The 13,989-nt window shown below is 43.6% G+C and overlaps 1 protein-coding gene across 2 annotated transcripts in view; it reads right to left on the bottom strand.

The window, feature by feature from the left end:
* The window catches only part of DIPK1A (divergent protein kinase domain 1A), a 69,863-nt gene that overhangs the window by 10,835 nt on the left and 45,039 nt on the right, over nucleotides 1-13,989 (bottom strand). For both annotated transcript variants that reach the window (XM_029063725.1, XM_029063727.2), the window contains 2 exons: nucleotides 9,140-9,274; nucleotides 896-1,003 (listed from right to left, as the gene is read on the bottom strand). In XM_029063725.1, coding sequence (XP_028919558.1) covers nucleotides 896-1,003; nucleotides 9,140-9,274 — 243 coding nt within the window. The remainder of the gene's footprint in view (nucleotides 1-895; nucleotides 1,004-9,139; nucleotides 9,275-13,989) is intronic.

Genomic DNA, 13,989 nt, shown 5'->3' with positions numbered 1-13,989 from the left:
AGAGCACTGTTCTAAGAGCTGGGGTACATACAGGGTCATCAGGTTGTCCCATGTGAGGCTCACGGTCTTAATCCCCATTTTACAGATGAGGCGGCTGAGGCCCAGAGAAGTGAAGAATTGTGGTGTTTGTTAAGCGCTTACTATGTGCAAAGCACTGTTCTAAGCGCTGGGGGATACAAAGTGATCAGGTTGTCCCACGTGGGGCTCACAGTTTTTTTTTTAAATCCCCATTTGATAGATGAGGTAACTGAGGCACAGAGAAGTTAAGTGACTTGCCCACAGTCACAAAGCTGAGAAGTGGCAAAGCCGGGATTCGAACCATGACCTCTGACTCCCAAGCCCGGGCTCTTTCCACTGAGCTATGCTGCTTCTCCACAATTATATTTATACTATAATAATAATTATATATATATATATATAAAAATATAAGCTCCACAATTATTATTCCTAAACACGGGGATGTCTATATCTGGTGAATCAAGACGTTTGTGGCCACTGCCGGTGTAGACATTACAAACCCACCTGTGAGTACGGAAATCAGTTTTTTTTAAGGGCATTTGTTAACCGCTTACTCTGTGCCAGGCACTGTACTATGCGCTGGGGTAAACACAAGCTGAACGGGTTGGACACGGTCCCTGTCCCACGTGGGGCTCGCTGTCTTAATTCCCATCTTCCAGTTGAGGGAACGGAGGCCCAGAAAAGCGAAGTGACTTGTCCAAAGTCACACAGCAGACAAGCGAAGGAGCCGGCATTAGGAACCAGGTCCTTCTTTGACTCCCCGGCCCGCGCTCTACCCCCTAGACCACACTGATTCTCGTGAATCCCGCTAAGAACGGATTCAAGAGTAAAGAGGAGATAGAATATTTTGTGACGGGAATCTTAAGGAGGTTCATACCTGATTGTTGGGTTTAGTTGATAAGCATTTTCCAAAGTAAAGAGTTTCTTTAGCACAAAGGCTACTACAGGCAGGTCCATCAATAACTCCAGTCTTGTATTTGTCACACTGAAAAAGAAAAAAAAAATTGTAATATTTTGCTTCAGAGTGAATGAGGGACAGCTATTATAACATAAATATCTTATTTAGATTCCCCTGGCTACTTAAGTGTGAAGCATGGATTTTAGGGTTTGGCCGGATTTCATCCAATTCAGTTTTTAAAAATTAGGGTCGAAGATCCCAAAATTTACTTTTAAAAATTTTGTTATGTTTTCCTTAATATTTTCCCTGTCCCAAATGGGTTTACTTTAATGAATTCATCCTAATTCTACACAGTTGACCAATCTGAGTGTGTGTCTGACACTGTCAACAACGCCACTGTTGTATTTTGAAATGTGTCATCTGGAAGCTCGCTCATTTAAAATGCATTATAAATAGGATTTTCCGTGAATCGATCCATCCTTTCCTCTCCTCTCAATAAATACAAAGTCTACCGTATACTTGCGTTACAGGTACCCATGTCAGTTTAAGTTTATCTCTTCAGAATTTTTTTATGGTATCTGTTAAGTGCTTATTATGTGTCAAACATTGGCCTAAACGCTGGGGTAGATACAGGTTAATTAGTTTATACACAGTCCCTGTTCCTCATGGTGCTCATACTCTAAGTAATCTGAATGTCATCATTCTTACTCTCCTACGGAGGCTCACCGCAGAACAAGATTTAGATGTTGGTAAATCTTGGATTCCAATATTCTAAATTAAGCCACGTTGCCTAACACCGCTAGGGTTGCCAATAATTCGCTAATGTTGTACATTTATTTATCTATTTGTGTCATTTACAAATGCCAAAAAGGAGCCAAATTACCATAGAAACACTTCCTGTGTGGATGTTATTGTATATGAACCGTACAACACAAATTAAAATCAAACTCCAATTTTTGAAAATACAAACCTGACTTACTACAATGAAAAAAATGATCACTGCTCCTAGATGACTTTAAAAGAAAAATCCTGAAAATTAAACTTGTCGAGATTTATAGACAGTTACGCTTTCAGGATGGAGTCAGGATGGGATCAGACCCATCTAATATCCAATAATAATAATAATTGTATTTGCTAAGCGCTTACTTTGTGCCAAGCACTATTCTAAACGTTGGGGTAGACACAAGATAATTGGGTTGGGCACAGTTCCTGCCCCAAATAGGGCTCACATTCTTAATCACCATTTTACAGATGAGAGATGAAGTGACTTGCCCAAGTTAGTATCCTATCTGTGGAACAGGATTGGGAGGGTTTCTTCCAGAAACATAATTATAATTATGGTATATTGGGAGGGTTTCTTCCAGAAACATAATTATAATTATGGTATTTGTTAAGCACTTACTATATGCCAGGCACTGTACTAAGAGCTGGGGTGAACACAAGCAAATTGGGTTGGACACAGTCCCTGCCCCACGTGGGGCTCACGGTCTCAATCCCCATTTTCCAGATGAGGTCACTGAGGCCCAGAGAAGTGAAGTGCCCTGCCCAGGGTCCCACAGCAGACAAGTGGCGGAGCCGCGTTTAGAACCCAGATCCTTCTGACTCGCAGGACCGTGCTCTATCCACCTCGCCATGCTACTTCTGAAGTCACATTTCCAGAAGACGTGCCCTAATTAATTTTTCTTCTCCCCAGATTGCATCCCTTCAAATATCACCTCAGAATCAAGTTACATGCCAATCTATCGATGGTAAGAAATATCTGTTTGATGCACAGGAGGTTGGGCAACCACTGGAGATATTTGAGGAGTGGGGAGACATGGACTGAATGTTTTTTAGAAAGATGATGTGGGCAGCAGAGTGAAGTATAGACTGGAGCGGGGAGAGACAGGAGGCAGGGAGGTCAGCAAGGAGGCTGGAGCAGTAATCGAGATAGGATAGGATAAGCGCTTGGATTAACAACGTAGCAGTTTGGACGGATATTGTGAAGGTGGAACCAACAGGATTTAGTGACAGATTCATTCAATAGCATCTATTGAGCGCTTACTATGTGCAGAGCACTGTACTAAGAGCTTGGAATGTACAAATCGGCAACAGATAGAGACAGTCCCTGCCCTTTGACGGGCTTACGGTCTAATCGGGGGAGACGGACAGGCAAGAACAATGGCAATATTATTATGGAGTAGGGGCCGTTGGATTTGGCAAGAAGAACGTCGGTGATTTTTGAGAGGTCGGTTTCTAGGGAGTGAAGGGGGAAGAAGCCTGATTGAAGGGGGTCAAGGAGAAAATTGGAGGAGAGGAACCAGAGACAGCGGGTGTAGACAACTTACTCGAGGAATTTATCAGTCAATCTATGGTAGTTATGAATCGCTTACTGTGAGCAGAGAACTGTATTAAGTTCTTGAGAGAATATAACAGAGATGGTTGACATGTTTGTATTGATGTCTGTCTTCCCCTTTTAATTAATGTTGGCATTTGTTAAGCGCTTACTATGTGCAGAGCACTGTTCTAAGCACTGAGGTAGATACAGGGTAATCAGGTTGTCCCATATGAGGCTCACCGTCTTCATCCCCATTTTGCAGATGAGGTAATTGAGGCACAGAGAAGTGAAGTGACTTGCCCACAGTCACACAGCTGCCAAGTGGCCGAGCCAGAATTCGAACCCATGACCTCTGACTCCCAAGCCCAGGTTCTTTCCACTGAGCCACGCTGCTTCTCTACTTCTTTTAGACTGTGAGCCCGTAGTTGGGTAGGGATTGTCTCTACCTGTTGCCAAATTGTACTTTCCAAGCACTTAGTAACAGTAAACGCTCAATAAATACGACTGAATGAATCAAAGGAGCTTACAGTCTAGAGAGGTGTTACATTGTACTCTCCCAAGTGCTTAGTACCGAGCTCTGCACACAGTAATCACTTAATAAATACGATTGATTGATTGATTTATGATAGATTCGGACCCAGGGTGTGGTGACCAGCTGTTCTCAAGCTCCACAGGGGAAACCACGAAAAGGAATGGCCTTAAACTTAATATAAGAGATATGGAAGAATAAAGAGTAGTCAAAGGAGATTTATGACCATTACATTTTCATGGTGGGTCTTTGAAGTTAGTAATAATAATGTTGGTATTTGTTAAGCGCTTACTATGTGCCGAGCACTGTTCTAAGCGCTGAGGTAGATACAAGGAGATCAGGTTGTCCCACTTGGGGCTCACAAGTCTTCATCCCCATTTGAGAGATGAGGGAACCGAGGCCCAGAGAAGTGAAGGGACTTGCCCACAGTCGCCCAGCTGACAAGTGGCAGAGGCGGGATTCGAACCCATGACCGCTGACTCCCAAGCCCGCGCTCTTTCCACTGAGCCACGCTGCTTCATTTAAGACTGACCCTTCCAAAGACATCAAACACGGCTGCACACTGTATCGCCAGAAGATGGAGGTCTTTAGCAAGTTTCTACAAAGTTAGTACTGTAAAGGGAGACTAGCTAACCACATATTTCACTCTTCATTGCGGTTGCTGAATCCCAAGAGAATGTACCTTTTCGGGGCTTGAAAACCACCTGCTATAATCGGTTCTAACTTGAGAAATAAAACCAAAAACAGGTCGTGGGCTAGTGGAGAGAATTGAGGACCGGGATTCAGGTTGTGTTTTGCTTGCGTTCTTTAAATCGGTATTTTGTTGTTTATTGTTATTGTTATTATGGTATTTTTCGAGTGCTTCCTATGTGCCAGGCACTGTTCTAAGCGCTGGGGTAGATACGAGGTAATCAGGTTGTCCCACGGGGGGGGCTCACGGTCTTAATCCCCATTTTACAGATGAGGTAACCGAGGCACAGAGAAGCAGCGTGGCTCAGAGGAAAGAGCCGGGGCTTGGGAGTCAGAGGTCATGGGTTCGAATCCCGGCTCCGCCGCTTGCCGGCTGTGTGACTTTGGGCAAGTCAGTTAACTTCTCGGGGCCTCAGTTCCCTCATCTGTAAAATGGGTTGAAGACTGTGAGCCCCTCGTGTGACCTTAGGGTCACACAGCAGACAAGTGGCATAGCCGGGATTAGAACCCACATCCTCTGACTCCCACGCCCGGGCTCTTTCCACTAAGCCGCACTGCTTCCGTTTACTATGTACCAGACTATGTACTGAGTGTTTACCATGTGCCAGACTTAGGGCTGGGGTCGATATAAGGTAGTCAGGTTGGACACAGGAATCCTGAATTCCAGGCCCACTGGTTTGGTCTATGATTCTGGGCAAGACGCAGCCTCTTTAGGTCTCAGTTTATCGGTAATAAATGAGAGTAAGACACTTGCTTGGAATTTTGTCTGATCTGCATAAGCTGTATCTACCCCACTGTTCAGCACAGTGTTTGGCACATCATAAGCACTTAATACATAGCCTAATAGTAAAAAAAAAAAAAAAACAAACAAAAGTAATAAAAATGGTGATTGGTAGATTCTATCTCTAGTTACATATACACACACATATACGTACTTCATATCGAAGGGAATATCAGGGCTTTGACATTTACCTATGGGAGCCGGATTTAATCCAATAAAAGCAGAAAGTTAACTTATTTTAATGATTTAAATTATCTATATAAATTAATTTATCGATGCAACAATACTAAAGTACAGAATTGTTGCTAAAATGTGGCTTTCTGAGGCAAGATTGATTGGATTAGAGTAGAACTAAGTTTTCAGTAGTTTGTTCAATTCTCTCCTACAAATACAAAATGAGTGTTCAAAACTGGCTATGACAGCAACGAAACAAAATAGCTGACTTAGACGTTCTAAAAAATTACAAGTTGAAAATATCCATATACCGAGCTATAACAAATTACTACCATGAAATGAGTCCGTAACCAACAAAGATTACTTCCTAAGATTACTATTTCATCTTTAATGTTACCGATTATGTCGGTTTCCTTTTCACCGAGACCCAGACGTACTTGTTTGAATACGTTTTCTGGAACGGTAATCGGACAACGGGGGGCAACCAGGACCTCATTTCCTCTTCTCCCACTCCCTTCTGTGTCCTTGACTTGCCTAAGGTCACACGGCAGGCAAGTGGTGGAGGTAGGATTAGAACCCAGGCCCCCTGAAACCCAGGGCCATGCTCTTTCTACTAGGCCACGCTACTTATCTTTCCTTTTCATTATGATCTCTCCTAATATACCAGAAAATGGCACATGAATATAATTTTTTTGAGGTGAAGTCATGTGAAAATTATATTATGGTATATATATAGTCACCTTCTATCAGTGTCCTTGCAGGGTTTCAATTTTGCTGTGAAATAATTAAGTATTGTCCTTCGACTGTGTTGGCTAACAGGGCAAGTCAAACAAATTCTCTCTGGACTCAAAAAAAGCTTTCCCATTTTCTCTGATTTTCAAGATAATTTCTTTACATTACATACATTATTTAATTGTTATCTTTTCCTTACATGAAAATTTGGATTGGCTCTACTGGGAAAAACAAAACCAAATGAAAGCTGATAAAAGACTTTTGAAGGAGTGCTGGAGAGAACAGATATTTTGAGTTACAGATTCATTTATTCACCAGTATTTATTGGGCTCCTACTGTGTTCGGGACACTGAATAAAGTGTACGGAAAAATACATGACGTGTAAATCACATTCTCTACTCTCCGGGAGTCGGTAATCTTTTGAGGGAGGCAGGTACACCCAAATTGTATACACACAGTTCAAAGAGGAGGAAAAACATAGATTCAAGTTAACTGCAAATGTGGCATTCTTAAGATATATTTCACAGTAAGACCATCTGAAGGTCAAATTACTAAACATACTTCCCAGGACAGATTTGGAAACAGTGAATTTTAATCAGTTACAAATTAGCTCCTTATAAAATGCTAATGAACTGTTCCAGAATTTCTTAAGCAGAAGACACAATGCACATACTCGGAATAAAATTTAAGAGGCAGAAGGCCAGGATCCCTAACACCCTCTGGGTAATGTTTGAAATATTCCTAAACCAACTTTCTCTTAACTCCTTCTTTACTCTTGAAACATTGGTTGACCCAATGGAATTTTTTTGTTAATGTGGGGTTTTCAAGAACACAGCTATCCTGCCGAATTGTCCTCTTGCTTTATTACTAGAAGTTCGAGACCCCAGGCGACGCTACAGTTTGTTCCCGTCTCCCCTCCCATTACCAGTTGATTGCATTCGTTGAGCACTCAGAGCACTGTACTAAGCGCTTGGGAAAGTAATAATAATAATAACGTTGGTATTCGTTCAGCGCTTACTATGTGCAGAGCACTGTTCTAAGAGCTGGGGTGGATACAGGGGAATCAGGTTGCCCCATATGAGGCTCACAGTTTTAATCCCCATTTTACAGATGAGGGAACTGAGGCACAGAGAAGTGAAGTGACTTGCCCACAGTCACACAGCTGACCAGTGGCAGAGCCGGGATTCGAACCCATGACCTCTGACTCCCAAGCCCCTGGTCGGTAGACACGTTCTCTGCCCACGATGAGGTTACAGTTTTACATTCTGTCTCCTCTTCCATTCTAAGTATGCTCTACTTTTGGAGCCCAATAAAGCAAGGACACTGAGGTTAAAGTAGTTCACTCCTATTTCTATTCACTCAATCATTCTTTCAATCACATTTATTAAGTGCTTAGTGTGTGCAGAGCGCTGTACTAAGCACTTGGGAGAGCCCGAAATAACAATAAACACATCCCCTGCTCAAAACGAGCTTCATCTAGAGGAGGAGCCAGATAATAATTTCAATAAACTATTTATAATTTGTAAAATAAATTTACTGATCTACAAAATACATTTCTAGGAGATGCATCACAAGGAGGTTAAGAGGTCTAGAAAGGTGGGTCCATCTGTCTTAAGGTTAATACAGAAATCCTCTGGATTCATTCAACAGTATTTATTGAGCGCTTACTATGTGCAGAGCACTGTACTAAGCCCTTGGAATGGACAATTCGGCAACAGATAGAGACAATCCCTGCCCACTGACGGGCTTACAGTCTGATCGGGGGAGAACGTGTCTCCTGATTCTGTTCTATTGCACTCTCCCAAGTTCTTAGTACAGTGCTCTGCACACAGTAAGTAATCAATACCATCGACGATGATGATGATTAGAGCAGACAGAACCACAACGATGTATCAAGTATTATGAAGGTTATGGAATTAATCCTGGAAGAGAGATAATGTACTGGACACGTAGGGAAGCTGCACGACGTAGTGGAGAGAGGCACGGGCCTGGGAGTCAGAAGGTCATGGGTTCTACTCCCGGCCCCGCCATTTGTCTGTTGTGTGGCCTTGGGCAAGCCACTTCGCTTCTCTGTGTCACAGTTACCTCGTCTGTAAAATGGGGATTCCGACTGTGAGCCCCATGCGGGACAAGGACTGTGCCCAAACCGATTTCCTTGCTTCCACCCCAGGGCTCAGTACTGGCACACAGTAAGGGCTTAACATATATCACAATCATTATTATTATTACTTAGATTTCTTGGAAGTTATGAAGAAAAAAAGGGAGCAAAACTACAGTGACAATCATCCTTCCAGGAATTCTTTCCCAACTTTTCTGAAGTAGTTTCACATATCGTCATCTAATTAAATGGTAACTCTTATGGACAGGAATACGTTTATTTAAAACTGAGGGCACATCACTGAAATTCAAGAACCATTCATTTATTACTGTTACATTTCTCTTTCTCTGGAAATACTGTGCACTGGGACTTATCTCCTCAGAAAGTCTTCGTAGAAGGATAGGAAGGGGACATAATCTAAAAACTTCACAGACATTTCAAATATTACTTACATTATTAAGTGTAATTGCTACTAGAAGACTTTAGTGATGCTAAATAATTGCTGCTGTTATATAATAATAATAACGACGATGATGGTGTTTGTTAAGTGCTTACTATGTGCTTACATCTAAGTGCTGGGGTAGATATAGGGTAATCAGGTGGTCCCACCTGGGGCTCACACTTTTAATCCCCATTTTACAGATGAGGTAACTGAGGCACAGAGAAGTTAAGTGACTTGCCCAAGGTCACACAGCAGATGAGTGGCGGAGTCGGCATTAGAACCCATATCCTCTGACTCCCAAGCCCGGGCTCTTTCTGCTAAGCCACGCTGCTTCATGTGGGAAAGGGACTGTGTCCCACCATATCTACTTTGGTGCTCAGTATAGTGTTTGGCACATAGTAAGAACTTAATAAATACCATAATAATAATCTGCATAAATGCCAAAGAGAAAGCTACTTACTATTATTTTCTTACAGTCACGCCCTCTGCACAGTTCTGTATAGGTAGAATACTGGACGTATATGATCCAGCTCCCCACAAATACTACCAACCAGGAAAAGAAGAGGTATTTCATCCGCGTGTATGAAAAGCGAGTCTGCAAACAGAAAAGGAGAACAGGAAGCAAGCATGAATTGAACAGCACTTCAGACAATTTTCGTGGGTTGGTAGACAATTTCCCCTCAATCTGCCTGGCCCAATACGTTGTCTATACTTTCCCATCGTGATCCACCGAGGATGGGGTCGGTTTCCAATGAAAGACAAAACTGTTTTGTAAAAAGAAAGCCCTTTAGTCTCCTCACAGAAAATGATGAAGCAAAATACCACTTGGAATTTGCAGCTTTTCAAAATGCTATCATCAAATAAGACAAGGCATCATCATCAAAAGCTGCAGATAAAGAACGACGAGAAAAGGGGGGGTCCGACCCTTTGAGAATTCATCAATCAAGCAATCGACTGTATTTATTGACCGCTTATGGCTTCAAAGCACTCAATCACCTTGCCCCACAATCACCTTGCTACTCTCCTACTACAGCCCAGCCTGCAAACTTGGCTCTTCCAACGCTAACCTCACTGTTTCTCCATCTCGTCTATCTCGTCGCTGACCCCTCGCCTACGTCCTGCCTCTGGCCCGGAGCGCCATCCCTCCTCAAATCCATCAGACAGTTACTCTCCCCCTCTTCAAAGCCTTATTGAAGGCATATCTCCTCCAAGAGGCCTTCCCTTTTCTCTTCTCCCACTCCCTTCTATGTCACCCCGCCTCGCTCCCTTTGTTCACCCCCCTTCCCGCCCCAGAGCACTTATGTACCTATCTGTAATTTATTTATTTACACTAATATCTGTCTCCCCCTCTAGACTGTAAGCTTGTTGTGCACAGGGAACGTTTCTGCTTATTGTTATATTGTACTACCCCAAGGGTTTAGTTCGGTGCTCTGCGTACCATAAGCGCTCAATAAATATGGCTGAACAAATACTGAGCGCTTTCTGTGTACAGAGCATTATACTAAGAACTTGGGAGAGTAGACTATAAAAGAGTTGGTAGACATGTTACCTGTCCAAAGGAGCTTACAGTAGAGGGGGTGAAGGAAAATGAGGCACAGAGAACTTAAATAATTTGCCCACGTACACACAGCAGGCGACTGGCAGAGCCAAGATTAGAACCCAGGTCCTCTGTCTCCCAGGCCGACGTTCTTTACAATGGAGTCATTCAAATATGCACTGTAAAATTCTATATGACTAAGTTTGCGATCCTTTCTTTTTTCTTAAGTGGCAATCCTTTCTTTTCCTTAAGTGACGGGAAATCTGAAGCCTAGAGAACTTGGTGGTTGACTTAGGAATTTGCATGCAGGATTAATTCTTGGTTCCCACTCCCTCAATGTCTTCCCCCCAAGCTTGGTTATGAATTGTACCCTTTATTCACCCAACTTCAGGAAAAGAGAGTGTCGCACACAGTGAAACTGTGGGTCTCGCCTAACTTGTGCCAAGCAAGGAGGGTTGATTGAAAATCCTGCCAGGGCCTCATTTTCAGGTTGGGGGAGACTTCATTTGTAATTTATTAATGTCTGTCTCCTGCCCTAGACTGTAGGCTCCCTGTGGGCGGAGAAGCGGTGTGGCCTAGCGGATAGAGCACGGGCCCGGAATCAGAAGGACCTGGGTTCTCATCCTGGCTCTACCACTCATCTTCTGTGTGACCTTGGGCAGGTTACTTCCCTTCTCTATGGCTCAGTTCGCTCATCTGGGGGTGAGATGAATGGGGATGAAGACTGGGAGCCCCACAGCCTGTGGCCAACTTGAATCCCTTGTATCTATTCCAGCTTAGTATGGTGCCTGGCACACAGTAAGCAATGTACCGATGTAACAATGTACCGATTTGTACATTCCAAGCACTTAGTACAGTGCTCTGCACATAGTAAGTGCTCAAAAAATACTATTGAATGAATAGTAAGCGCTTAACAAATACTATTAAAAAAAATATACCCGCTGGGTGTCTCCAGATCCTTCAATGAAGCAAAACGATATTTCACTTCAAGGTATCTAAGACTGAGGAAAGCTACTCCACAGGGCTTCCTCTGTTCTTGATATTCAAAAAATACTCATGCCACTCTCTCTGACAGAAAAGACACTGATATTAATAGTACCGCTGGCCCCCCGTAACATAATTTTCTGAGTATGGCTGTGATTTCAAGTAGTGCTTTCCACACCTACTCAGCAGACATTTTCCTTTCCTTCCCGTAACTCCCGTAGCTGTTACTTTCAGGCCTGTGGCTATTTCCTAGTCCCTCCAGTCTGTGGAAGGTTCATCCAGAAATCCTAAATGGCTCTCTACTCTTTGCTGTCTCTGCTAATGGCAGGATATTATTTTGTTTTAAAGTGATGCACCCCTGCTACAACACGCTGTAACAAAACTGGATTTGAAAGACAACAACTTGAACACTACTGGCTCTTTAGTTTTTTGTTTTTTTTTAAAGTATTTGTGCTAAAATACAGAAAGAAGAACTGTTACAGAACATAAAATCAGTACAAAATGTCATTACTGGGTCGGAATCATCATCCAAGCTGTGCACGATTCATGTGATGACAGTGGGGACAGGATGCTCGGAGGAAAAGTGGGATGTCCAACATATGCTTGCAAGCAGCGTGGCTTACTGGATAAAGCACGGGCCTGGGAACCAGAAGGCCTGAGTTCTAATCCCGGCTCTGTCAAATGTGTCTGCTGTGGGACCTTGGACAAATCATTTGTATATATTATTTATTACCCTATTTATTTTGTTAATGAGATGTACATCCCCTTGATTCTATTTATCATCATTATGTTGTCTTGTTTTTGTTTTGCTCTGTTAAGCTTTGCTGTCTGTCTCCCCCATTTAGACTATGAGCCCGTCATAGGGCAGGGATCGTCTCTATCTGTTGCCGAATTGTACATTCCAAGCGCTTAGTACAGTGCTCTGCACATAGTAAGCGCTCAATAAATACTATTGAATGTTGCTTTGGTTGGCATCCCACCAGGTTTCTTTGGAAATCAATAAGAACCGTACCTTAGGGTTCTTCTAAGGTTATGTACCACCCTATACCAAGGAAGCAATACACACGATCAAATGTGAGAAGCAGCACGGCCTTGTGGAAATAGCCCTGGTCTGGGAGTCAGAGGACCCGAGTTCTCTGAGTTGACTTGCTCCCTTTATTCATTTCCACTTATATACACATCTATAATTTATTTATTTATATTAACGTCTGTCTCCCCCTCTAGACTGTAAGCTCAATGTGAGCAGGGACTGTGTCTGTTAATCGTTATATTGTACTCTCCCAAGCTCTTAGTACAGTGCTCTGCAAGAGCAAGGGCTTGGGAGTCAGAGGACGTGGGTTCTAATCCTGACTCCACCACTTGTCTGCTGTGTGAGCTTGGGCAAGCCACTTACTTCTCTGTCCTCAGTTACCTCATCTGTAAAATGGGGATTAAGACTTTGAGCCCCAAGTGGGACAACCTGATTACCATATATCTACCCCAGCGCTTAGAACAGTGCTGAGCACATAGTAAGCGTTTAACAAATACCATCATTATACAGTAAGCGCTCAGTAAATATGATTGAATGAATGAAAGAAAGTTCTAATCCTGCCGCTTGTCTGCTGTATGATCTTGGGCAAGTCACTTCTCTGGGCCTCAGTTATCCGTAAAACGGGGATTAAATACTCCTCCCTCCGACTTAGACTGTGAGTCCTAAGTGGGACAGGGACTGTGTCCAAACTGATTATCTTTCATCTACCCAGCCTGGCACATAGTAAGAGCTTAACAAATACCGTTACCAAAAAAAATTCACAGGGGAAATGCACAGCTACAAGTTGTGACAGAATTCTTTTGCCTGGTTCTCTTCCTAGTTCCCTGGCCGCCCCTTCTCGGTATGTTTGGCTAGCTCCTCCTCTGTCTCCTCCGTGGGGGTACCTCAAGGCGTAGGTCTGGATCTCCCTTTTATTCTCCATCTAAACCCGCTCCCTCGGGGAATTCATTTGCCCCAAAAGCTCCAACTACCATCCCTAGGCAGATGATTCCCAAATCTACCTCTCCAGCCCCAATCCCTTTCCTGCAGTCTCGCATTTCCTTCTGCCTCCCGAATATCTCTACTTGGATGTCCTGCCAACACCTCAAACTTAACACATCCAAAACAGAATTCCTTAGTTTCCCATCTAACCCCCGTCCTCCCCGTGACTCTCCTATCACTGCAAACAACATCGCCATCTTCCCCGTCTCACAAGCCCATCACCGTGACCTTATCCTAAATCCGTCTCTCTCATTCAACCCACATACTCAACGTGTTACCAAATGCTGTCGGTTCTATCTTAGCAACATCTCTAGAATCTGCCTTTTCCTCTCCATCCGAACTGCTAATACGGTGATCGAAGCGCTTCTCTTAGCCCACTCTGAATACCGCATCGGTCTCCGCGCTGTCCTCCCTAATGTCTCTCCCCGATCCGGTCCGTATTTCATTCTGCTGCCCGGATTGTTTTTCTAAATACACGTTCGGTCCGCATCTCCACGCTTCTCAAGAACCTCCAGGTATCGCCCACCCACCTCCACATCAAGTGGAAACTCCTTGCCGTCGGTTTTAAGGTCCTCGATCAGCTCTCTCCTTCCCATCTTACCTCACTGATCTACTAGCCCGAACGACACATTCCGCTCCTCTGACGCCAACCCTCTCTCTGTACCTCGATCTCGTCTATCTCGCCCACGACCCCTTGCTAGAACTCCCTTCCCCCTCATATCAGACATCCACCGCTCTCCCCGCTTTCAACGCCCTCCTAAAATCACATCTCCTCCAA

Source organism: Ornithorhynchus anatinus, chromosome 4 (assembly GCF_004115215.2).
Source record: "Ornithorhynchus anatinus isolate Pmale09 chromosome 4, mOrnAna1.pri.v4, whole genome shotgun sequence".
Lineage (NCBI taxonomy): Eukaryota > Metazoa > Chordata > Mammalia > Monotremata > Ornithorhynchidae > Ornithorhynchus > Ornithorhynchus anatinus.
Note: the sequence above shows the minus strand (reverse complement) of the source record. Positions and strands in the feature narration are given on the sequence as shown.